At 36.9% G+C, this 26,812-nt stretch overlaps 1 protein-coding gene across 1 annotated transcript in view; it reads left to right on the plus strand.

Moving 5' to 3' along the window:
- BRWD3 (bromodomain and WD repeat-containing protein) overlaps window positions 1-21,885 on the plus strand; it is a 44,907-nt gene extending 23,022 nt beyond the window's left edge. The window contains exons 18-41 of the mRNA XM_090118422.1: window positions 94-126; window positions 305-397; window positions 968-1,112; window positions 1,647-1,736; window positions 2,645-2,841; window positions 4,457-4,590; window positions 5,042-5,129; window positions 5,539-5,665; window positions 6,590-6,715; window positions 8,011-8,144; window positions 9,213-9,300; window positions 9,751-9,895; window positions 10,542-10,693; window positions 11,162-11,297; window positions 12,743-12,892; window positions 13,507-13,572; window positions 14,110-14,216; window positions 14,975-15,061; window positions 16,535-16,614; window positions 17,570-17,716; window positions 18,487-18,544; window positions 19,335-19,448; window positions 20,596-20,677; window positions 21,629-21,885. Coding sequence (XP_089974548.1) covers window positions 94-126; window positions 305-397; window positions 968-1,112; window positions 1,647-1,736; window positions 2,645-2,841; window positions 4,457-4,590; window positions 5,042-5,129; window positions 5,539-5,665; window positions 6,590-6,715; window positions 8,011-8,144; window positions 9,213-9,300; window positions 9,751-9,895; window positions 10,542-10,693; window positions 11,162-11,297; window positions 12,743-12,892; window positions 13,507-13,572; window positions 14,110-14,216; window positions 14,975-15,061; window positions 16,535-16,614; window positions 17,570-17,716; window positions 18,487-18,544; window positions 19,335-19,448; window positions 20,596-20,677; window positions 21,629-21,759 — 2,710 coding nt within the window. The 3' untranslated portion in view covers window positions 21,760-21,885. The remainder of the gene's footprint in view (window positions 1-93; window positions 127-304; window positions 398-967; window positions 1,113-1,646; window positions 1,737-2,644; window positions 2,842-4,456; window positions 4,591-5,041; window positions 5,130-5,538; window positions 5,666-6,589; window positions 6,716-8,010; window positions 8,145-9,212; window positions 9,301-9,750; window positions 9,896-10,541; window positions 10,694-11,161; window positions 11,298-12,742; window positions 12,893-13,506; window positions 13,573-14,109; window positions 14,217-14,974; window positions 15,062-16,534; window positions 16,615-17,569; window positions 17,717-18,486; window positions 18,545-19,334; window positions 19,449-20,595; window positions 20,678-21,628) is intronic.
- The last annotated feature ends 4,927 nt before the right edge of the window (window positions 21,886-26,812 follow it).

The raw sequence follows: 26,812 nt of genomic DNA on the forward strand, positions 1-26,812 counted from the left end.
ACAAAAATTAAGTGACAGATTAAAAGAAGATTATGAATTATATGATACAGCTTGCAAAATATAAAACTTAACTTTAACTATTTTGTGTTTCAGCGATTCTTCACATTCACCCAGTAAAAGTGACAGGTGAGCCATCAAGTTAAAACAAACAACAATATCTATAAAATAATAATATTTCCGTAAAATTTCCTAAATTTTGATACAAATATGATAAAAAAAAAGTTCTCATAAAATCTTCTTAATATTTGTGAGCTAATAAGAATTATAAATCAAGTGCGGGTAGTACAAAAATACTGTATTTCAGTTCGTCAACATCATCTCAATATTCTGACTGGGAGGCTGGTACTGCGTTAGCGCCGCCCGCTAGAGCGAGACGGAAACCTGTGCCCACTACTAGGTATGTGATTTACTAATATTACTTATATTAAAAATGTGTGCATGTACTAGTGTACACACGTAAGAAGTGAAACTTCTTTATGACTTTAATTTGCAAAAAATAATTTACTACTTATATGCAACTTTACAGAAATACGTCGAATCACGCGTGGTAGGGATAAGAAAAAGATGGCGCGTAACGGAAAAATGTCACGCGTAACGAAAAAATGTTACACTAAATTTTTTTCCAACCCCGATAAAGAAGTTTGAAGACGTTGTCACGTTCAACTATCGTCAGTAAACCGACTTTACAGACAACCAATTTTTTTTTGAAGTGAAACGTTACGCCGTACGCGTGACATTTTTGTGTTACGCCATACTCGTGACATTTTTAAGGCCATAAAGAAGTTTCACTTCTTACGTGTGTACTCTAGTACACGCATACATTTTTTTTTTCAATGTTCACGTATAATTATTGTAATGTGTATAATAATTTTTTGTACTGTATAGCATTGTGGTGCTTTGGCATGTCTGTAAGCCACATTTTTTTACAATTAAATAAATAAATAAATAAATAAATCTCTTCCCTCAGATACAGCCCCAGCACGACAGCCGCCAAGCGGGCGGGCACCGAGCTGCCGGAACAGTACCGCGTGGGCGAGTGGCTCACGGCGGTCGCGCCGCGCAAAGCGCCCTACCACCCGCAGATGGGCGACCGGGCTGTTTACTTCCGGCTGGTGAGTGGGGGGAGGGGGGGATGAGACTATAGTAGCCTAGATAAGCGTTTTTTGAGCAACAGTTGATAAAATGTTGATTCATGATTGAATTTGATGTTGTTGATTAACAAGCTGTAGGTTTTTTAAGCTATTGCGTAGCTTCTATCGCGGGCCTTGAGTGCGGGGACCGAATCCAGAAATTCCGTAACGAAAAAACCTCACGCTCCCCACTCCGACGGGCACGGAAGTGTGGCTTGAAGGCATGCTATGCAATAGCTTTCCCCGAGTGCCACACGTCTTTTTTTACAAAAAAATAACAAAAACCTACAGCTACACAAACAGAAACACAAACTAACAGTCGCTTTGAGAATTTAAATTTGATGAAACGGCAACGAAAGAAGGAGGGAAATTTATAAAAAATCGAAGCTATTTTCATACAGTTGACAACCCTAGCGAGAAAATACAATTTTCTTACAGCCTCACATCCCGAAGAACTGCCGAACAGAGACCCTAAATATTTTTTTTTAATATAAATAGCAAGTATATTTCTTGCAGGGTCATCAGCGTTATTTCGAAGCGGTGGCCGAAAAGGATTTGTACAAAATACACCCTAGAGACAAACCGTGGGAGAGGATGCATATTAATGTAAGTTTTTATGATATTTTATAGCTTTTTCTTTAATAAAATTGTCTTTCTGACTGAAGTTATTGTATAGATTTTTCGATAAGGAATTGATGTACTTCCTTACTGAATGTAAACTTTCAGTAATTTAACAAGTGTTACAATAGTATTGGTTTTTAGGCATTTGATTCGTGTGCGTAATCGCTCACATTTGTAATTGTTATATATTAATGTTATTCTAGCCGTGAGAACCTGTAAATGGCTTATTGTGATTATTATATAATGTGACTATTTTTTAAGAATACAGCTGTAGATTCTCCTAAAATATAAATAAATAAATTATTTTTTTCTTTACGTTCAAGTAGCTTTGTTTGTCTTGAAATGGCACAGACTATTGAAAATTACTATTTCGTCTTGACTTTTGTCTTACAATTTTATCACTATGAATCTCTCTTGGTTAATCTATCTATGGAATTCGCATTCGAATTGATCGCTACTTTCTTAGATATCAGTAAAGCGTTTGATTTCGTTGATCATAATTTACTCTTACATAAACTAGAGAATAAAGACTCAGAAGAAAAGAAAATGAATATATTGAAAACTATTTAAAATAAAGGGAGCCATATGTTCAATTAATAAACATGTTTATCAAATAAAAGTAGATAAATATCCAGTAAAGGCTTCGGAGTGCCACAAGGCAGTATTCTCGGTCCATTTCTGTTTTCAATGTATATTAACGACTTACAAAACACGCAACAGCTTTCTTTGCTCGTAACGTAACACTTACAAAAGTCTTCGTATTTCCATGTAAATTTTTTGACAGAATTAAAACAATAAAAGACACATTTTTGACTTATTGATTTAGATGAAATTTGCAATCGGCTTATTTTCTCAAAATTTCGTGATCCAAATGCATTATTTTGGATCGCCAGGACTGCGAAGCGGTCAAAGTGGTCGGCATGAAGTACGCGATAAAACCACCGCGCGTGGTCTGCCTGAAGCTGGCGCGTGAAATGGAACGCGGCAGCTTCACTGTGCGATACCACGACATGCCCGACGTGATCGACTTCCTCGTGCTGCGGCAGCAGTACGACGCGGCCGTGGCGCGCAGCTGGGGGCAGGGGGACAGGTGAGTGGGGGCAGGGGGCATGGGGCAGCTTCACTGTGCGATACCACGACATGCCCGACGTGATCGACTTCCTCGTGCTGCGGCAGCAGTACGACGCGGCCGTGGCGCGCAGCTGGGGGCAGGGGGACAGGTGAGTGGGGGCAGGGGGCATGGGGCAGCTTCACTGTGCGATACCACGACATGCCCGACGTGATCGACTTCCTCGTGCTGCGGCAGCAGTACGACGCGGCCGTGGCGCGCAGCTGGGGGCAGGGGGACAGGTGAGTGGGGGCAGGGGGCATGGGGCAGCTTCACTGTGCGATACCACGACATGCCCGACGTGATCGACTTCCTCGTGCTGCGGCAGCAGTACGACGCGGCCGTGGCGCGCAGCTGGGGGCAGGGGGACAGGTGAGTGGGGGCAGGGGGCATGGGGCAGCTTCACTGTGCGATACCACGACATGCCCGACGTGATCGACTTCCTCGTGCTGCGGCAGCAGTACGACGCGGCCGTGGCGCGCAGCTGGGGGCAGGGGGACAGGTGAAAAATGAAAAATATATTTATACTAGATTTCCGCCCGCGGCTTCGCCCGCGTTTTCAAAGAAAAACCCGCATAGTTCCCGTTCCCGTGGGATTTCCGGGATAAAACCTATCCTATGTCTTAATCCAAGTTACCCTCTATATGTGTGCTAAATTTCATTGTAATTGGTTCAGTAGTTTTTACGTGAAAGAGTAACAAACATCCATACATCCATACATCCTTACAAACTTTCGCCTTTATAATAGTATTAAGATTAAGATTTAGATTAGATATAAACCAAATGTTTTTACACAGATAGTTACACTTAGATTGACATTGCTCGCTTTACACATATTGGCTTAATCTATGTTTATTAAAGAGGATTCCCTATAGTACCCACACTAGGCAAGCCTGTATCGTGGGCACTGAAAAGGTGAGCGGGGGGGCAGGGGGCAGTGGGGGAATAAGTATAAATAAATAAATAAATACAAATATTTCAGGGCAATTTCCACACACGGCACAATCTGATCCCATACTAAGCTTTCGCTTGTGTTGTGGAAACCAGATGGCTGATAAACATACATATATATAATTTTTAAATAAATACTCATATAGATAATTAACACCCAGACACAGTGCAAACATCTATGTTCATCACACAAATATTTGCCCCGGATGGGGATCGAACCCACGTCCTCTGACTTGGAAGGCAGGGCCACCAACCAAGCCAACTGGCCAGTCATATATCGTTGTAGATGGGGGGCAATAGCAGTAAAACCAAGTGTTCAGTTGGGCATAACGGAAGGGCAAGTTAAGCAAAAGCAATCGGACAATAGTTTCATTTCATATGGGCTTAATTCCAGGCCGTCAAAATGATGAGGCAAAAGAAACCGGGCAAATATTCAACTATGGGGCAAATATTGTAAAAACAGTTCATGATTATCATAGTTTTATGAATTCCTTGTTCAACAAAAATATTTTGTGTTTGATTAGTTTTTAAAACGCAAAATTTCATGACAATCAGTCCAACCGTTTGGGAGCTGATAACTAATATTCTGACACGAAAAATTTAAATATATAGAGATAATGTATTTTTTTTCTGTTTAATTTTCAAGGTTCCGCTGCATGATAGACGACTCCTGGTGGACGGGGATAGTGCTCGAGCGAGTCAGTCCAGTCTGTGCAGGGCCGGAATCGAACTCGCAACCCCATACATCGAATAGTAACGAGTGGGCCACTGGGGCGGCTTGTGAGTCTGCTTTGGATATTATAAAATGTTGATTTTGATGCTATTTATTATATTTAATTAATGATGTAATTTTGGCAGCACAATAAAGTGTTTAAAATAAATAAATAATTTTTTACAATTTTCCATGCAAAAAAGGTTTTAGAAATGTTTAGATGTACAATCTGTTACATAAACGAATATTAATCTGTTCTCAAATGTTTGTTAAAAACTTCTAGTCAAAGGGAATAAACGTGAAAGTATATCAAACTAACTAACAAACGATAAAATTCACAAAACTTTCATCAAAATAAATTCAACCTTATATGAATGAATTAAAGTCGGATTTAAAACTTCAACTAGGGGAAGACTTTGGGGACATTTGATTGTATATCGTACTTGTTAATAATCGTTAGATCCAAATAATTTTGGTACCTTATTTAAAATAATATAAAGTATGTGTTTTCCCTTACAGCCCATTTCCTATCATTACGAGTACAGTGGGACAACGGTGAAGTGGAAAGATTATCTCCCTGGGATCTGGAACCGCTCGACCCGGAAAGGTGAGGTTTTCTACTTTTCTTATTTTAAACTGATTTCAACTGTGACTGTCACTTACGATATCTATACTAATCTATACTTCTATACTAATATTATAAAGAGAAAAGGTTTGTATGTATGTATGTATGTATGGTTTTCACGAATAGACTACTGGACCGATTTTGATGAATTTTGGCACAGATAATCTTTAGACCCTGAGAAAGAACATAGGCTACCTTTTATTGCGAAAGCTGGGGCAAAGCTGGGGCGGACCACTAGTTGGCTATAAACGTGACTGTCACTTGTGGTACTGAATATTTACTTTATTAAGGTATTTTTTGCTACGCATTCGTCGTTTATGTCTCCATCTTCGTTCCACCTGAGTGTGTGACACCTCAAATTTTTCATTTATTTAATTTTACTTGTATACAGGTTGCCAGCGGAGCCCGGCGGTGCGGTGGCCGTACTACCGCACGAGTTAGAAGCAGTGTTGTGCCGCGCGGGCGCGCACGAGTGGCCGCCGCACGCGTGCCGTGCGATCGCCGCGCACATCTCGCAGGTACTGACTTACTGACTGACACGATACGAACACTTAGATGGTGGACTGACTGACTGACAAACTGACACAATACGAACTCTGTGTAGACTGTAAACACGAAAGAAATGAATGATTGATCGGTCGCAGGCACTGACTGATGTGTAGACACAGCTTAAACAAGATTAATGTGCCAAAAAGCTAAAATAAATGAGATTGACTTAAGTAAAGTCGGTTTCACCAACTGTCAAACCGACTCTATGTCCGTCTTTCGTCTCATTTGTCCCGTAACAACGACCACCATTAACTATTGTTTGTAAACACAGCCGAACTGACAGACTGGCGTATGGACACAGCTGAACCGACAGACTTGCGTATGGACACAGCTGAACCGACAGACTTGCGTATGGACACTGCTGAACCGACAGACTGGCGTATGGACACAGCTGAACCGACAGACTTGCGTATGGACACAGTTGAACCGACAGACTTGCGTATGGACACAGCTGAACCGACAAACTCGCGTATGGATACAGCTGAACCGACAGACTCGCGTATAGACACAACTGAACCGACAGAATGGTGTATAGTCACAGCTGGGCTGACAGACTTGCGTATAGACACAGCTGTACCGACAGACTTGCGTATAGACACAGCTGTACTGACAGACTCGCGTATGGACACAGCTGAACCGACAGACTCGCGTATGAACACAGCTGAACCGACAGACTGGCGTAAAGACCGCCTGAACCGACAGACTGGCGTATGGACATAGCTGATCCGACAAAATGGTGTATAGACACAGTTGAACCGACAGAATTGTTTTTAAACACAGCTACTCTGACAGACCGGTGAACTGACTGAAAATCTTAATTTTGTTTTCTATTTTAAAAAAAAATATTTCTTATTTAACAATATGGCTAGCTATTTAAAATTCCCTTTTCCCAGGTGATGTCGCTGTCAGTAGCGGAGCCGTTCGTAGCGCCGGTCGACCTGCAGCTGTACCCGTCGTACGCGATGGTCGTACCGTACCCGGTCGACCTGGCGACTATACGGGCGAGGTTCGAGAATCTGGTGAGTTTTCGTGAAAAGAGAGGGAATGAAACGAGTGAGACAAAAATATAGATAAATATATCAATCAAAACTAAGACTGTAATATTTTTTGGAAAAACATCTTCTAGAAGCACTTTTGAATCGTCATAACATAACCATAACATAACATAGCTGAAATTGATATTTATTGCTTTATGGCATTCAAATGGCTTATAAATTTATAAAGAACTAGATTTCCGCCCGCGGCTTCGCCCGCGTTTTCAAAGGAAAACCCGCATAGTTCCCGTTCCCGTGGGATTTCCTGGATAAAACCTACCCTATGTGTTAATCCAAGTTACCTTCTATATGTGTGCTAAATTTCACTGTAATCGGTTCAGTAGTATTTTTCCTTTCGTATGGAAATTTTCCGGACTTAGAAAATTTTCCTGACTTATACGAATTTTCCTCATCTATATAAATTTTCCCGACGTATAGAAAATTTTCGGACTTATGAAAATTTTCCTTTCATATGGAAATTTTCCACCTCATAGAAATTTTCCCGACTTATGGTTCTATTACGCTTATGCTACTATCACAGTATTACCATCCTACAGTATGGCGACGAATGTACTTGTGCAGAGAAACGGAGGGGAACTGGGGGAATGGGTCGGGCGACGCGGGCCGCTTAATGCAATCACGCTGAGTTTGCATTAACTATCGCGAAAGGATGACGCAGTCGTATTTTTTGTGTAATAATTTTATTATACATAGGTACTTACATATTCTATTATGACGCGCAAAAACTGTTCCGTTTACGGATGTAAATCTACATTGAAATCCCAGAAGGAAACAATATTTCAGAAAGATTGTATTAATTGTATCTGTTGAATTAAAATCAAAGCTATGTATGTTGTCCTCATTATTTTCTAATCAGATTGTATATCCCAATGCGAATGCATTACTTAGTTAAATGGTATAATATACAATTAAGAACATCCAAAAATAAAGTGTCCACGTAAATAATATTTAGCAGTGCAATATCTGTAATTATATATTTATGAACAAATAATTACATCAGATTTAATAATCGCAATTATTTTGAATGTACATATGAATAAATGATTTCATCATAATATTAATAATCAAAATTGTTTTATTTCCCATTTGTTGCAACCCTAGCGTATTTTCGTGTGGCAGCGTAAGTACCTACGCTGGCGGCGGCATCGCGCGACATCAAAGGCGATTCCTTACTGTAGGAAATAATATTGTAATACTGTGCTACTATTATGTATTCTGGGGTGCAGTGTGAATTTATCCATTCTCTATTACTTTTGCAGTTCTACCGTCGTCCAGCAGCAGCGCAATTCGACGCGCGATATTTGGCAAGCAACGCGGAGCAGTTCAACGAGCCGCACACGCCGATCGTGCGGCAGGCGCGGCTCGTCACCGACCTGCTGCTCTCCATCATCAGGTACCCTCGACACTAGGTAGACCAACCATGTGGGAACAGGTCCAATGTGCAAAATTATAAATGCAAAATTAAAGCTCAAATTGAAATGAAGCCTATTATCATTACATACAAATTACAAAAAAAAAAGTATTTGGCACGCTCAAATACCAACCACGATAATTGAGCGAAAAAATTGTTTTGGTCAAAGTAAAAGAGACAACGTGATATTCGTGTTGTGGTCAAAGTAAAAGAGACAACGTGATATTCGTGTTGTGGTCAAAGTTAAAGAGGCAACGTGATATTCGTGTTGTGGTCAAAGTGAAAGAGGCAACATGAAATTCGTGTTGTGGTCAAAGTGAAAGAGACAACGTGAAATTCGTGTTGTGATCAAAGTGAAAAAGACAACGTGAAATTCGTGTTGTGGTCAAAGTAAAAGAGACAACATAAAATTCGTGATGTGGTCAAAGTAAAAGAGACAACGTGAAATTCGTGTTGTGATCAAAGTAAAAGAGACAACGTGAAATTCGTGTTGTGGTCACAGTTAAAGAGACAACGTGAAATTCGTGTTGTGGTCAAAGTAAAAGAGACAACATAAAATTCGTGATGTGGTCAAAGTAAAAGAGACAACATAAAATTCGTGATGTGGTCAAAGTAAAAGAGACAACATAAAATTCGTGTTGTGGTCAAAGAAAAAGAGTCATAACACACAGATATAATATTATGGATGGATTAGGTTGTAAAAATATAATATACCTGATTATATTTTTACAACCTAATCCATCTGGTCAATACCAAAACTAAAATCAACCTTATTCGCATGCACTTAAGTTTCAAACTCAAACTTCTTCAATTACGCTTCTTATAAAAGCACTTTCGAACCGTCATTACATATTTTTAACATTTACCACGGATTCGGAAAGCAGTATCTATGGAGAAGAACCGGCAAGAAACTCTGTAGTTGCTGTTTAATTTAGTAAAAAGCAATATATTTTCTGCAATTCATCAAAATTCGTGTTGTACCAAAAACATTAAACCTTATTCGCATGTATTAAAGTCGAATTTACAATAATAACAATATTATTTTTTCAGTAATTGGCAGTCAATAGACGTGGTAAGCAAGTACCACGAGTTGGCCGCGTCCTACCACTCGTCGGATGATGAACCACTGCATGATAAGGTGAGCTTTTTGTGATGAGTTTGTTCTAAATGATAGATAGATAGGAAATTTAGATTGAAATTTAAAATATGTAGATAAAATATTGACGCTTTGTTGTATAAATTGCCTTTTTTTGTTGTAGAAAAAGTGAATACTTTTAATCGAAAAATCAAAAGAATGTAAAAAAAATGCCAAGATTCCTCAAGTGACTTTATGGATTTTAAACTTTTTAATTTTGATTCGTCGCGTCGCCGTGGTGTGGCAATTCAACAGGTTCGAATTCTGACGAGGCATGGATTTTTATTCTTTAATTTTTCAAATATAACAGGATTTCAACACTAACTTACTTACTATCTGGCGCAGTGACCCCAAATCAACACTGCAAAACTTAACAATTAAAATATGTACATCACATACTTATAAATTGTTAAAATTTTTAACACGTATTGATATATTCCATACCGTACACAGAAACGCGTGCGCAGTGCGAACAGGCGGCGAAGCGAAAGCGAAGCGGGCGCGTGGCGGGAGCGTGTCACCGCGTTAGTGAGGGAATTGGCTGCTGCTGCTGATGCTGAGCCGTTCAGACACCCCGTAGAGCCCAGCCAGGCACCTGGTGAGTGGGGGGAGGGGGGAGGGGGGCTAGATAGTTGTATAGGGGGGGGAATTGTTTTGACGGATTGTGTAGCTTATAATTCTCGTGCCTCGACAGAGAGACCTCGGTCTTTGAATCGATAAGTCCGGGGTTCGAGACCAGGCGAGCGCGCAGGAAATAAATTGACTTTTCAATTTATCTGCGCATGTTGTAACATCACCACTGCTCGAACGGTGAAGGAAAACATCGTGAGGAAACCGACATGTCGAAGAATCAAAAGTTCGACGACATGAGACATCCGCCAACCCGCACTTGGCCAGCGTGGTGGATTATGGCTTGTGCCCTCATAGGAGGCCTGTGTCCCAGCAGTGGGAACGTATATGGGCTGATGATGATGATGATGTAGTGAATGGGGGCAAGTAATCATTAGTATTTTAAGGAGTGGAGAATTGAGTTATACATGGGTGATCGTTGTCTTGACAGTCCGTTAGAAAACTGCCAAATACAAGCGTAAGCAAAGTTTTGCTTCGAACACTACAAAGTGAGTCATAACTTCAGATGGCATAAGAAGTACAACATGTAATAATGGTTAAGAAGTTTAAATGAAATGTACAAAAACCTTTAAAATATTATCAATTTTATAATAACTACATGTATTTCTCCACAGATTACCTATCAGTGATCCCAACGCCGATGGACCTAGGCACAGTTCAGCAGAAATTAGAAAATGGCGACTACAACAGTGCGAGTGAAGTGGCCGCTGATGTTCGACTCGTGTTCGCAAATAGCAGACTGTATAATACTAATAAGAGGAGCCGGGTATGTTTGTGTATCTCATATTGACACATTCCCATTTATGGTGTAAATATCTCACACTTATTAATTTATTTATTTACTTGACATGATATATCTCGATCCCATGTCCTCGCCCCATCCCATCCACTCATGGAAATGTAAGTTGAAACTGATATACACACCAAATAAATGTTATCAATATTTTATTGTTCTTTTTGCGGACTTTATCGTTTTTTCCTACATTTATAGATTACTAGATTTCCGTCTGCGGCTTCGCATAGTTCCGGGATAAAACCTATCCTATGTGTTATTCCAAGTTACCGTCTATATGTGTGCTAAATTTTATTGTAATCGGTTCAGTAGTATTTGCTTGAAAGAGTAACAAACATACACATCAACTCACGTACACACACACACACACACACACACACACACACACACACACAATATATAAAAGCACCAATAAAACAACAACATTATTTTTGTACACAGATATACTCAATGACGGTGCGTCTATCATCCCTGTTCGAAGCTCTATGGTCGCGCATGCCCATAGACACAAGAAGCACTAGACGCTCCACGAGACGGGATCGACATGTGCGGCGTACGCGCAGACGGAAGGATACCGGTGAGATTTTGAAGAAATAGCAGTTTTTAAACTAAATATTTAGTCTTGTATGTAATATATGAATATCCTATTAATATTATAAATGTGAAAGTTTGTATGGATGTCTGTTACTCTTTCACGCAAAAACTACTGAACCGATTACAATGAATTTTAGCACACATATAGAGGGTAACTTGGATTAACACATAGGATAGGTTTTATCCCGGAAATCTCACGGGAACGGGAACTATGCGGATTTATCTTTGAAAATGCGGGCGAAGCCGCGGGCGGAAAGCTAGTTTAAAAATAATTATAGAAAAAATAAGATCCCGTTTGACAGAGTTTGGATAAAATAACTTATAAATAAAATAACGGGACAAGGTGTTATAATGTCTACATGACGACTGTATGGTGTCTCTATAACGCCTTACTTATTTTACATACAACATTGCTTATATACAATGCACTACGTGTTGTTACAATTTCAAAGAAATACAAGTAAAACGTGTGATAATATCTACGTGACGATATCCATACTAATATTATAAATGCGAAAGTAACTCTGTCTGTATGTTACTCAATCACGCCTAAACTACTGAACCAATTTGCATGAAATTTGAGATATTTTGATACCCGAGAAAGGACATAGGCTACCTTTTATTGTAAAATATGTACCACGGGCGAAGCCGGGGCGGACCTCTAGTTGTTGATACGTACAAATATGTAGTCGCTACATCATGTCTCGTAAAACGATGTGATAAATATTACCTTTAATACAAATTTGATAAAATAATTGGTTTTTCGTTTTTGAAAATACACCAATAATAATTTTCTATCGAAGATACTCGACATTCTTACAGCTCGCTCCGTGTTCAATATAATAATGCGTTCCGTGTGTTAATCGGTTATTTCCGGGTGTTAACGGGGCAGCCCCCCTAGTCAAGTGGCTTTCTGTTAGCGAAGCGTTCAATAGAATAGACTACGAATGTATGAGATTGACGTAAGCTATAGATACGTTTATCTACAGGTTACGTCAATCTCATACATTCGTAGTCTATTCAATTGAACGCTACGCTAACAGAAAGCCACTTGACTAGGGGGGCTGCCCCGTTATTGCAGCGCATCAGGGATGTTGCTGATGAAGCTCGTGTAGACTGTTTTTACGCTACAATGCGAAAGAGATGCATAAATGCTAACATAATCGTTAAGTTATTAAGGGCCGATTTTTCAATGCTTGGTGAAAACTTATCCGTCCAATAAAGTATTACAAGATAATATTAAAATGTCACGTAAACTGTCAAATACGGGCAATTAGAATACGTTTTTTAAATGGTAGTTTTATACATTATTCGACGAATAAGTTTTATCCAAGGATTGAAAAATCTGCCCTAATTGTTACTAACAAAATGAGTCCTGGTTACTTGAATAAATGAATGAATTATTATTATTATTATATCTCATTGCAGTGGAAACGAATGGCGATATAGCAAACAAGAACGCGTCATCGAGTTCGGAATGCGAAACGCTCGCGGTCGCTTCGCGTCGCGCGGCGCGAGCGGAGCGAAGGCGGGACGACTCGTGGGATAGCGATGCGCCGTTGAATGCGCATACTAAAGGTATATTTTGATATAATTATCCTTATAAAATAAAAAATAAATAAAAAGAAGCCTTCATTTCTCAAATTCAAAATGGTTTCTTACGTGCTAAATGTATGGAGGCCTTATAAATTTATTTATAAGGCCTCCATACATTTTTAAGAATAAGAATAAGAATAAAATAAATTTTATTAGGCACACCAAATTACCACCACCAACACAAACAAAAAAAAAAGAAACAATATAAAGTTTAATTTTATTTTAATATAATTTTATTTATAAAAAATAGAAATAAATCGATCGCGATGTGGAACTCGAACCCGCATCCTTTCACGCCAATCCTAATTATTGTATACTAGCAGTGCCCCGCGGCTTTACTCGCATGTCTCCACTCCTATTGGTCTTGGCATGATGATATATTATAGACTAGCTTACTGCCCGCGGCTTCGCCCGCTTTGTCTAAAACCTAATAAATTATATACTAAAATCTTCCTCTTGAATCACTCTATCTATTAAAAAAAACCGCATCAAAATCCGTTGTGTAGTTATAAAGATTTAAGCATACAAAGGGACAGAGAAAGCGACTTTGTTTTATACTATGTAGTGATAGATTCATTTAATTTTTTTGTTTACAGGAAAAGGAGTGGGAAAGAAGAGCAAAAACGGTCCCGTAGCGAGTACGTCGAGCCGCGTGCCGCCAAGTGAGATACTTTTTATAATCTTAATATATATAAATCTCGTGTCACAGTGTTTGTCCTCAATGGACTCCTAAACCACTTAACCGATTATAATAAAATTCGCACACCATGTGCAGTTCGATCCAACTTGAGAGATAGGATAGTTTAAACATGTAGGTACCACGGGCGAAGCCGGGGCGGACCGCTAGTATTATATAGTTGTTACTTGTTGAAGATTTATTTTATTTATACATATATTAAAATAAAAATATGGCTTTCATTTTCATTATTTTAATACTAGTTTAGATAAAATAATATTAAAGAAAATAAATGTGTTTTATTGAATTACTAGCGGTCCGCCGCGGCTTCGTCCGTGGTACATGTTTACGTTTTCTCTCCATAAGAACCAACCTCGTACCTCAAGGAATGTTATAAAAGAAGAATTAACGAAATTTATTCAGCCGTTCTCGAGATTTGCGCTTCACAACACATTTGGCGATTTATATTTATTATATACCTAGATTATTTATATTATTTTTTTAATTTTATATTATTTCCCAGCGTTCGTAGCGACAAACGGAATAGACACGGAGTCGGAGAACGAGCTGAGGCTCGCGGAAATTCCGGACGGGAGCAGTTCCGATTCCAGCGCGTTTTCCAGGATACAGGTGACGTGGAAATTTTGTGAAAATGTATTTATTTACTAGCTGCGCCCCGCGGTTTTACCCGCGTGGCTCTGCTTCTGTTTGTCTTAGCGTAATGATACATATTATATGAAAACTTTGATATTAACCAGTGCCATTTTGTTTCAGTTCATACGATAAATTGAAAATTTATATTGATTTTGGTTTTTAAAATCATTGTCGGGATGATTTGTAATTATTATGTACTTAATTTGCGAATTAATACGGAAAAAATGTCTCGTTTGATGTGTGTTTATAAATTATAGCTAATTTTCTTTTGCCTATAAGAAAAAACTAATATCTTGGAAGTAGAAATAAAAAAAATGCGTATTGAATTTAAATTCTGTTTAATTGTACTCATTGGTAATAAATAATACTTAATACACAAATTGAATTTAAATTTTTTCATGAACTTTAAACCAAAACTTAACTATCGCATTTCTTGCCGATGTTTTTCCAAAAAAAAAACTATAAGACAAAAAATGTTGTGTGGTTTTATGAAACCACGGTAAAAGTGAAACTGTTCGAACGGTTCCGAACACTGCTTTGTGTAGCGCATGTCGCGTGACGGTCGGCGATACACGCGACATGCGCTACACAGACCAAACAGTTTGAGACGATGTAATAAAAGTTTCACTTTAAAAACCAACGCTACATGCGAACATAGTCAACTTACATACTAAACGAATACATCCATTCCGTACCTACCACCAAACAGACAAACTAACAACCCCACTTTACAGGTGGTGGAAGAAGAATTAGCGGAAGACGAAGTAGAAGTGACTTATGAGCCTCAACCAACACGAACAAGACGGCATAGACATGACCAGGTATTTATATTTATAACTGCTGCCCCGCGGTTTCACTCGCATTACTCCGCTCCTGTTGGTCTTAGCGTGATAATATATAGCCTATAGCCTTCCTCGATAAATGGGCTATCTAATACCGAAAGAATTTTTCAAATCGGACCAGTAGTTTCGGAGATTGGCGCGTTCAAACAAACAAACTCTTCTGCTTTGTAATATTAGTATAGATTACTATTTATGTGTCGATTAGTTAGTTTCGATTTAAATTGAATAATTATAATATGTGAATAATGTAAAGACGATTATTTGTGCGTAGTAAAAAAATCTAAAGGTAGTGTATAGGAGTGCATAGGAAATTATTTTGTTTGCATAGAGATATCAGATAGCATTAATAAGGTTTCGATTTTAACGGCCTTACTAATAAAAAGTTAAACAATGTATAAATTTCTACCATTTTCTACCATAGCTGTGTCCTGCTCTTGCTCACATGAAACATCAATCATAAAAACGAGACAGGTTATTGCAATAACTAATCCATTGCAAAGCGAATGGATAACATTTTATTAGTAAGACCGTTAGTTTATACTACTTGTCAAAGTAAATTGAATAAATATGTATGATGTGTACAGACATTGATCGAAAACTATTCTTAAATATAAATTAATTTTGCAATCTGGTCTCTGTTAAAACATTTTTTGAAGTGAAACTTCTTTATCGGGGTTGGAAAAAAATTTAGTGTAACAATTTTTCGTTACGCGTGACATTTTTCCGTTACGCGCCATGTTTTTCTTATCCCTACCACGCGTGATACGACGTATTTCTGTAAAGTTGCATATAGTCATGGACGTATAAAAAAAGACGGACGCCGTATTACGAACAAACAACGTGAAGCCACCATAGTAAGCTAGCGATCGTGTAAAGACAATAAACACGCACACACTCTCACCATAGTAAGCTAGTCGGCCGCCATTACGTCGTGAACTACCGACGGATTAACTGCGTCACTGTTTCACAAAAAATATTTAAAATGCCGTCTTGCGTGGTTAAATGGTGTCGCAACAGTACAATTTTAAATAACAAAACACAAGGGATTACATTCCACAGGGAAGCAAGTTATTTCTTTTATGTTTTAATGACAAAATTATTACGGCAAAATTTATAGAAAAAAATACAGCCGCCATTGTCAACAGGACAGCTGTTGCCATGGCAACATGGCACACACACATGGATGTTTCGCCGCCATTACTAGGCTTCACTCAATGTTTAGGCGATATACCGTCCGTCTTTTTTTATACGTCCATGCATATAGTAAATTATTTTTTGAAAAACAAGTTTCACTTCTTACGTGTGTACACTAGTACACGCACACATATTTTTATTCTTGTTAAGGGAAACAAGAAAACGAGAACCTTCAATTTTGTATTCTGTACATCTGTCTATTCGTAACGCATTAAGTGCATTATATCACATTAAATCTGTATGTATGTCTGTCCATAGAGCAATTCTCGAAAACGTCGACGCGTACGCAGTTCGGGCAGTTCGGGCGAACATAGAGCTGTTAACCGACCGCACAAACGGTGAGTTATGCTTAATGTTGTTGATTTATTAAATAAAAAAAGACGTGTGTCACTCGGGGACTGCCGCGGTAAAGCTATTGCATGCTATGCCTTCAAGCCACACCTCCGTGCCCGTCGGAGTGGGGAGCGTGAGGTTTTTTCGTTACGGAATTTCTCGATTCGGTCCCCGCGCTCAAGTCCCGCGATAGAAGCTATGCAATAGCTTAAAATATGTCGTTATTGAAAGTAGGGTAAAAGAAGGATTTTAATTCTTTTTTAATTATGCAAATTGTACTCATGGAGAATAATAGCTTACAATGCAAAACACATGATGAATTATGTTATAGAAATTGAAATCGTGTATTTTATTATATCGGCTCTAGTTTGAGTTCGGTTTTAACAGTTAGGGCTGATTTTTCAAAATTTATCCGTCCAATAAAGTATTACACGATAATATTAAAATGTCACGTAAACTGTCAAATACGGGCAATTAGAATACGTTTTTAAAATGGCAGTTTTATACATTATTCGACGAATAAGTTTTAACCAAGGATTGAAAAATCAGCCCTTATTTGATTCGATTATAAAAGTTACTATACTCATCACAAAAGGCCCGTTTTGACTTTTGGCTTCGCGACGTGAATAGTTATGTACCTAAATCGATACGATAAATCGATTGAAGTTTACGTGAGTATTGCATTCGAATATAAAATGTATGGTAAAGTTCATTGTATAAAAGTTCTGATTGAAAATTCAACTTAGACTTTGACATTGTAGGTATTTTTAAATTAAACAATGTAGCAGAAGGTCAGAGTGGTTTTATTTAATATTTTTGTTACAAAAATATTCACTCAATCACAATAAAATCGATAAAAGTGAATCTTCAGTAAATTGATATCATTGTGACAACTATATTATGTAGTATTTTATGTAATAATTATTTTATTAATATGTAATTTCAATAATTGTATTTCAGAACGCGTGAACGCTTCACGGACGGTTCTCTGTCATCGTCATCGTCTGGCTGGCAGTCTGGCTGGCGGTCTGGCGGGAGATACGAGTCGGACCGTTCGTATCATCCCGGGTATTCGACTGATGATGAAACGCCGCTACTGTTGTACAGGTAAGTGTGTGGTCAGACGGTTGGGGTGGGACCAGACCGTGTAGATGTGGTGTGATCAGACCGTATAGATTTACTGTGTAAAGGTCAGACAGTGTAAATATAGTGATCAGCTCATTATGTGTTGTAATACCTAGTAACGACGACATAGAATAACATGATATTTCTTTTTGTTAGAACTGCACATTTTCTTCACTTTTTTAATAACGATTACATATTTATAATAATAATGACCTATACAAGTAATTTTAGGATTTGATTTTACTGATAAACCATTCTAAACATAATAAACAGCTTCTGATTTAAAGAACTGACGTCGCTACAATTTTGTGTCAATAAACCTTTTTTCTTTTTAAATACCAGAGACGTCTCTAAAAATCGAAATCTGACATCTAGAATCGAATGCATTGATTACTTGTGAATAAAAATCATAATAAATTCATAAATAAGTTGTGTTTTTTTTAAATTATGTATTATACTTGTCTTATTTTGCTCCTTAAATTTACGAAAGAAAGTATATTACTGGGACAGGGATTCGCCTGATGAATTTTAAAATTGACATGTGTTTCAAGTTCGATTGACAAATGTTTCAAGTCCGTATCGATTAATTCACTTTAATCGATGTTTTTAAGCAGGTTACCTCTCTTCGAAGATAAAATTGATAGACGTCAAATGTGGCCTATTAAATTGGCTCGACTATAAGATAATTATAAAACTGAATTATTAGATGGTTACATAAAAATGAAAATATATATGTACGTATATAATTGCAGGCAAAGACAAGAAGGCGAGGTGGAGGCAGGTCCTTCGAGACGGCCGCAACAACACCGGGTCAGTTTATTTAGTTTTCATACCAATTATTGTTTGTTGAACAGTTCTTTAATATTATTGTGTTTCAAATAATTGGTAACTTAAGTATTTATATTTATTAAAAAAAGGGAACGGAACACATGAAAAATAAACATGCGAATACCTTTTTATTTATATAATGAGAGGAAATAATTAACCAAATTTGCACCTGGCTCCCGGACCATAAGTATTACATATATTTTATATTTGTACTAGGTTTCTGCCCGAGGCTTCGCCCGCGCAGTCAAAGAAAAACCCGCATAAAAATAAAATAAAATAATATTTATTTGCTTAAAACAATTACATAGTTCCCGTTCCCGTGGGATTTCCGGGATTGCGTCATTTTCCCGGGATAAAAAGTAGCCTATGTCCTTTCTCGGGTATCAAAATATCTCCATACCAAATTTCATGAAAATTGGTTCAGTAGTTTAGGCGTGATTGAGTAACAGACAGACAGACAGAGTTACTTTCGCATTTATAATATTAGTATGGATTATATACGTTTATAATACACTAGCTGTGTCCCTCGGTTTCACCCGCATTGCTCCGTTCCTGTTGCTCCTAACTTAATGATAATATAATATAGCCTATAGCCTTCCTCGATAAATGGGCTATCCAACACCAAAATAATTTTTCAAATCGGACCTTTCTGAGATTAGCGCGTTCAAACAAACAAACTCAAGCTTTATAATATTAAGTATAGATTTTACTTGCCTTAAAATATATTTATTCTCCCTTTTCATATAAATATATATTATATTATATACTACAGAGTGGTGGGGTAAGCCTGCGCAAGCGCAGAAGTCCGCGGCGATACAACGAAGATAGCGAAGACGATTCTATAGCGGCCATCAGTAAACGGCAACAGAGAAGACATCATTTACCGGTGATTATATGCATACTTCTAGTTATTAAATATTTGAGAACCATCAAATTAAAACATTTTATCTTTGTTACCGCTTACCTCTGTAAAGTACCACAATCGAGAGTTTCGTACAGGAAATTATTGGGCGTCTCATCAAAATAAAGCTACTCACGGAAAATTAGCTTGATAGTAATCAAGTGCAAAAATGGGCGATGGATCCCGGACTATTCCTACTATATATTCTTATATATAAAAATGAATCGCAAAATGTGTTGGTAAGCGCATAACTCGAGAACGGCTGAACCGATTTCGATAATTCTTTCTATATTATATTCTTTGAAGTACGAGGATGGTTTTTATGTAGAGAAAACGTAAACAAGTACCACGGGCGAAGCCGGGGCGGACCGCTAGTAATATTATAAATGCGAAAGTTTGTGATGATGGATGTGTTTGTTACTCTTTCACGCAAATACTACTGAACCGATTACAATGAAATTTAGCACACATATAGATGGTAACTTGGATTAACACATAGGATAGTTTTTATCCCGGAAATTCCACGGGAACGGGAACTATGCGGGTTTTTCTTTGAAAACGCGGGCGAAGCCGCGGGCGGAAAGCTACTACTTTTATTACGACGTAGAAAAAATTGGATTTGGATTCGAACCGGCGTCTTCCGTCTTCGTCTTTCATACTTCTTATAAAATGAAAATATCAAATTTATTAATATTATTTCTCAGTAGTCAAGGCAAATATTTGTGTGATGAACTCAATTATTTGTTCTTGGGTCTGGGTGTTATTATCTATATATGTATTTATTAAATATTATATTTATCGTCGCCTAGTACCCACAACACAAGCCTTAATTGAGCTTACTGTGGGACTAGGTCGATTTGTGTAATAATGTCCTATAATATTTATTTTATTTTTTTTATTCATAAAAAACGAAAACCCTCTTCATATTGTTAGAACTCGAGCACACGTGTTAGAAGTGAAACTTCTTTGACAAGATTCAAACATACCAATATCGTCGCCTTACTCCATAACGTGACGGTATTACCATGACGCGACCTCGAAATTTATTCTCAACTCTCCTAAAATAGTTTCACTTGGAAAAGTAATTAACGGTTATTTTTACTCTCATTAATATTAAAAATATTATTTCCAGGGTCCGAGTATAGCGCACGCACGTTCAGCTCCGCACACGAACGATCACAATTACTTCAACGGCCACGCGCCGCATCATAACGGTACGTTATCACTACATAGTATAAAACAAAGTCGCTTTCTCTGTCCCTATGTCCCTTTGTATGCTTAAATCTTTAAAACTACGCAACGGATTTTAATGCGGTTTTTTAAAAGATAGAGTGATTCAAGAGGAAGGTTTTAGTATATGATTTATTATGTTTTAGATAAAGCGGGCGAAGCCGCGGGTGGAAAGCTAGTATCCTACTAATATTATAAATGCGAAAGGTTGTGAGGATGGATGTATGTGTATATGTGTATTTGTTACTCTTTCACGCAAATACAACTGCACTGATAACAATGAAATTTAGCACACATATAGAGGGTAACTTGGATTAACACATAGGATAGGTTTTATCCCGGAAATCCCACGGGAACGGGAACTATGCGGGATTTTCTTTGCGCGGGCGAAGCCGCGGGTGGAAAACTAATGTGAATATAATAAAAACATGTATTAAAATTTGTATCTTTTTAATTTGAGAATTTGTATGGTAAATTATATTTTTGTAGAATGTTTTTGATGGTTGAAAAGCAAGATAAAATCGGCCATAAGCATGGAATAAAATGTAACAATTGTAACATGTTTTAAATATTATTTATAAGGTATTTTTAAAGGAGAATGTTAATATATGATGAATCTGTGCCATACTGTGACGTCATTGCTGATAAATAAAAAATAATAAGTACTTGTAAGCACATTAAAACAGCACATAAACTTTGTTATAATTCACACGAGAAAAAGATTAATTACGTTAATATTTTTGTACTATAACAAGATCAACTTTATCGTCGCGTACATTTTTATTATGGACAAAACATAATAGAAGTTTAGAAGTTAAATAACATAGCAATGACGTCACAAAGCACATAATTATTAAAATGGATGTATTTTATAATTACGACACACCATTTAAATACGCCCCCATTGACCAGCAGGCTGATGCTTCTGTTCGCAGGGGGTTCCCCGGGCTCCGGGGGCTCGGCGGGCCCTGCGGCGGGCCCCGGGCCGGCGGGCCCTGTGTCCATCTCCTCGCGGGGCAGGGTCCGCCGGCTGACCGCCAAGGCCAGGGGCCTCCTGCGCGAATAATACAGGGCCTTCGAGCGGGGCCTGCGCGGGTTAGCCAGCCCCCTGTTTATTTCGTACAGGGGCAGGGTTAAGAAAATCGCGCAGCCCCGTGATTGTGACTCGTCATGAAATTGACCCCGTAGTGTTAAAGTGGGGGTTGAAATTATAAGTGTGTGAAGTGGGGGTTAAAATCCTTAAGTGATTGTGTGGGGGTTGCAACCCCTAAAGTGAACGATCCGTGTACAGTGTGGCGTTGGAAGCTCTAAGTAGTAAATTATGTGCAGTGATACATGATCGGAACCCCTTATGTATACACAGCCCTTAAGTAATTGTGTACAGTGCGTTATCGGAAACACAAAGTTATTGTGTATGATCGCTAAGTGTTTGATCTTGGTGGTACGGGGTTGGAACCCCTAAATGATTGTGTTCAGTAGTACGATGTCGTGTTTCGATACCCGAACTTAACTAGAAAACCTAAGTAAATGTATTTGTGGTGGTAAGAACCCCTAAATAATTTTATTAAATACTTTGTGACTTCAGGATAAGGGCCTTGGAACCCCTGATTATATAATAAGTGTATGTATGTGGTGGGGGTTGGGAGTCATTTTGTTTGTCAAGTAGAACCCCTAGATGTACCAATTGAATAGTGTAGTAAGTTTATCGTTTAAAATGTAGATATTTCTGTTTATTATTGTATTAAGTAGTAATATAGTTTGACACTGACCCCCGTAAAGGTGTTGTGAGGGGTCCACAGGACAGCCTATAAACTCGATTGCTCATATTATAATGTATAATATTAGTGTTTGCACTTTGTACACTATAAATATAACAATTAATTGCCTTTTCAAACAAAATGGCATATATAACTTTGATGAAATACTGATTTTTTTGTTCTTTCTTTCCTTTTTTTTGCGTAGATATTGTTTTTTTTATATTTATAATGTGTATAAAGTGTAGGCGCTAAGTAATTTGATATTGTATAGGTGTCGTCCACTAAATTAAGCGTTTGTTGTGTATCGATTTACACAAATAGTTATTTATTGTAAAATTGTGATATGTCAGCATAGGGGTCGGGGGTCGAGTGGCCCTGCGAGGGGTTGTGGGACCTTTTCTTTAAAAATGTAGAAAATATTTTGAGAATTTATTATGTAAAATGTAAATTATTATTTTTTCCTTAGCATCGAGCATTATGATAAAGGGACGATATTTTTTCTCAATTTTGTGTTTAAAATGGACATTTTTGCAATTCATTATTATGATAATTTGTATTATTTTATTGACATTATAGTTCAATTGCATATTATTTGACCACTGATTTGTGTCAAAAAGACTGATTAAAAAATTATGTTTATATATTTATATTTGGAATTAATAAAAAAAATTGAGCATCTTTTTTTTTTAATTTTACGTCAAAATTAGTTTTTTTGAAGTGAAAACTTCTTTAGCGGCGTTGGGTAAAAAATCTTAAACTCGCGTCAGGACACGTGACCTGATCGAAAAAGCGTAAGACGGATACCATTCCAAAATATCAAACATGCTGAACGTTAATAATCAAGTTTTCACTTCTGCCGGCACTCCCGGAGTGCAACCCGTCTTTTTTTTTTACAAATGTAATGACCCCTCGTTTGAAAATAGGGACTGACTAAAATTTGTAATAAATTGTATTATAATAATATTAAGTTAATTGTGATGTTTTATAAATAAGAATAATGTAATAAATCGTCTCAATTTAATTATAATATATCGCACTGTTATATATGGCACATATAAATGTATGGCACTGTTTTATATCCCTAACGGTTGTAGTGTTTTTGGTGAAATTTAGAACAGTGATAGACACGAAATGTATTTAGAAAATACTTTGATTTTTTGTGCTCAAGTTTGAATAAACTTCAGAAAAACTTTATATAAAGAATTAAAATCTTAAAATTGTTTTTTTTTTTCGTAAAACAGTGTCTTTTTTCTATTGACTTGTAAATACCGGCATGTACAGGGTGTTCCCTGTCAAATTAATAATTATTCAATAATGTATTATGAAAAATGTTTCACTTAAAATATATTAAGGATTTGGTAATTAAATTAATTCATGAAAATAAATTGATTGCACAAAACCAATAGAGAAACTTGCAAATAGTAATTTCACAGCAAAGGAACCCTTATTAATAGTCAGAACCTCATTCTAATTATTAATAAGATATTAATAATAATAAGACTATAAATTATTAATAAGGGTGCTATTCGACCAGAGACCGCCTCCTCGGTACAGTGGTTGACGCGTGAGCGTAACACCGAGGGGTCCTGGGTTCGATTCCCGGTGGAGACGAAGAAAAAAAATGTCTCGGTCTGGTAAGACACAGAAGGCTGATCACCTACTTGTCCCTAAAGAAAATCGATCAGTGAAACAGATGTATAATGTGTCTGCCCCTTACCCCACTAGGGGACATGGGACTTCACATGACATGGTTGATAAAAATTCTTTGATCAATAATAATTAATGGTGTTTTTTAATGAGAATTATTGTTATAATAATTCATGAATTAATGACATACGCACAATTTGTATAAATTTGAATGATATTTTGAATACAGTAGTTCAATTGTATATAATGTTAGTAAATATTTATTTAAATATAACTACACTTTGCTATTTTTTACTGTATAATAACAAAAATCCAAACTACCTATCTATATAACAAATTCTATCAAAACCGGTCCAGCCACTTCTGAGCAATAAACATACATTCATTCAGAAAAGTGTAGTTATATTTTTAAAATTTAACACAATGAGGTTTTATGAAAAATACATAGAAATTTGATAGAAATGTAAAGCATATAAAATCGATTTTTTGAAAAATGTAACTTGTCAATGTCAAATAATGATAACAAGAAACTGCCATTAAAAAATGAAAGTGATTTTTTAAAATTCGTAAATATTTGTGTGCAATTTAACTACATGGTATATGTTTTTGAAGTGAAACTTTTTTACGCGCGTTGAAAGTAAAATTTCAAGGTCGCGTCATGGCAATACCTTCACGTAATGGAGTAATGCGACGATTTCGAATTTTGCTAAAGAAGTTTTACTTCTGACACGTGTGCTCGGCATACACACTTTAAAGATTGGACATGACATTTTATAAGTGAAAAGGTGTAAATAGGTTATTAGCGCTCCGAAAGTGGCTATTTAGCCACATCTTACATCAGTTGTCTCTTTTTCGCTCGCGATAGTTGAATCATGCCATCTCACTTTGACGTCTAATCGTGTGTGCGTTAGTGTGCCGTTTGAAGATCGAATGTTGTGTTGGTAACATATCTATACCGTTTTTACTTATTTGGCGCCATCTGGTGTTATTTTTAAGAATAACTATTAAATTTAATTGTCGTGGACGTTAATTATTGAAGTGAAACTTCTTTGTCGGGGTTGGAAAAAAATTTAGTGTAACATTTTTTCGTTACGCGTGACATTTTTCCGTTACGCGCCATCTTTTTCTTCTCCCTACCACGCGTGATTTGACGTATTTCTGTAAAGTTGCATATAGTAAATTATTTTTTGAAAAATAAGGTCATAAAGAAGTTTCACTTCTTACATGTGTACACTAGTACACGCACACATTTTTTTTATTTTATGAACTGAACGTTGTTTAAATTATTGACTGTTCTGACGAAATGTTGATACTTAGAATTTGATTTTATATACATCTTGTCAATTTTGTATGCAATAATTTATGGTGAAGTTAGTATGATTACTTCAAAGTTTCTGTATAGCTTATTAATGTAAGAAAATTTTGACAAGTAATACAAAACCGGCCAAGTGTGAGTCGGTCTCTGACAGGATAGGTTCCGTACTTGTAAATATATTTTATATATTTCTTTTGGGTTCTTATTTCTCTTGTGTTAGATTTAAGTTTTAACATGTGTAAAGTGATGTTTATTTTCTATATTTATTGTAAAAAAGCAGCTCCAAAACATAAGTGGAGTTCTAATAATGTCAAAATAATGAATAAGGAACCCTAAATATGACTTAGCAAATTTTCCGCCATTTTCTTTGTATAGGTACTTACTCGAATGCTCGAATGTATATAAATGTGTTGCTAGCTTTAAGTGTTATATCGGCGAGTTTGTAAATATATATGCCTCTGGCAACCGAACCAAAATGAACGAATAAATATTTTGTAAATTATTTTGTGTTTTATTTATCTGTGCTAGTTGTTATATTTAAAAGTTTTTATCCTTACTTTTTAGCAGAAAAATATAAGTTCCAGAAGTCTATACTAATTAGTTTGTTTGTTTGAACGTGCTAATCTCGGGAACTACTGGTCCGATTTGAAAAATTCTTTATCTGTCAGATAGCCCTTTTATCGAGGAAAGCTATAGGCTATAATATTATATCATCATTCATCACGCTAAGATCAACAGGAGCGGACCAACGCGGGTAAAACCGCGGGGCGCAGCTAGTAACTTAATATTATGAATTAAGATTTTTATGTGTAATCTGGCTGAAGATGTGAGGAGAGCAGATTCATTTAGCTGGCTACTTTAACCAACAAGTGTTTCACTTTCCCATGCGAAAATATGTAGTACTTGTAGGTATACGTAGTATATTATTATTAGTCTGTGACATTTGAATTACTCCAAAATTTGAGAGTGAGCTTATTAAAATTGACCACCAGAACAAAGCCGCGGGGAACAACCAGTATATAGTAGGTACATAATTTTCCTCCTTCGTTTGAAGGACAAAATATAACAAAACATAAGAAAAAAACTTGCTATGTAAAATTTCGGGTTCATAGATACGCCGAGAACCGGTTTTAGTTTTTTTCTTTAATTAGAGTTAGAAGCACAACAGTATAACATAGTTCTAGTAGACCAGCCTTCAAAAATGATAAAAAGCAGGTACCTAGATGAAACCCATTGGAAAAGGAGGGGATTATGATAAAAATGAAAGTAAAAATAAATTACGGTACTTTCATCACAGTTTCATCCTACTGTGATTGTTTACCTTTCTCTAAATGCAAGTTTCAACTATCAAAGTACCTAATTATTCAATTAAATTTTTTCGAAGGGTGGATTATCAAAGT

The sequence above is a fragment of the Colias eurytheme genome, chromosome 29, assembly GCF_061535395.1.
Source record: "Colias eurytheme isolate Ceu_HAF_F1 chromosome 29, ilColEury1 Martin Lab GWU primary, whole genome shotgun sequence".
Taxonomy (NCBI): Eukaryota; Metazoa; Arthropoda; class Insecta; order Lepidoptera; family Pieridae; genus Colias; species Colias eurytheme.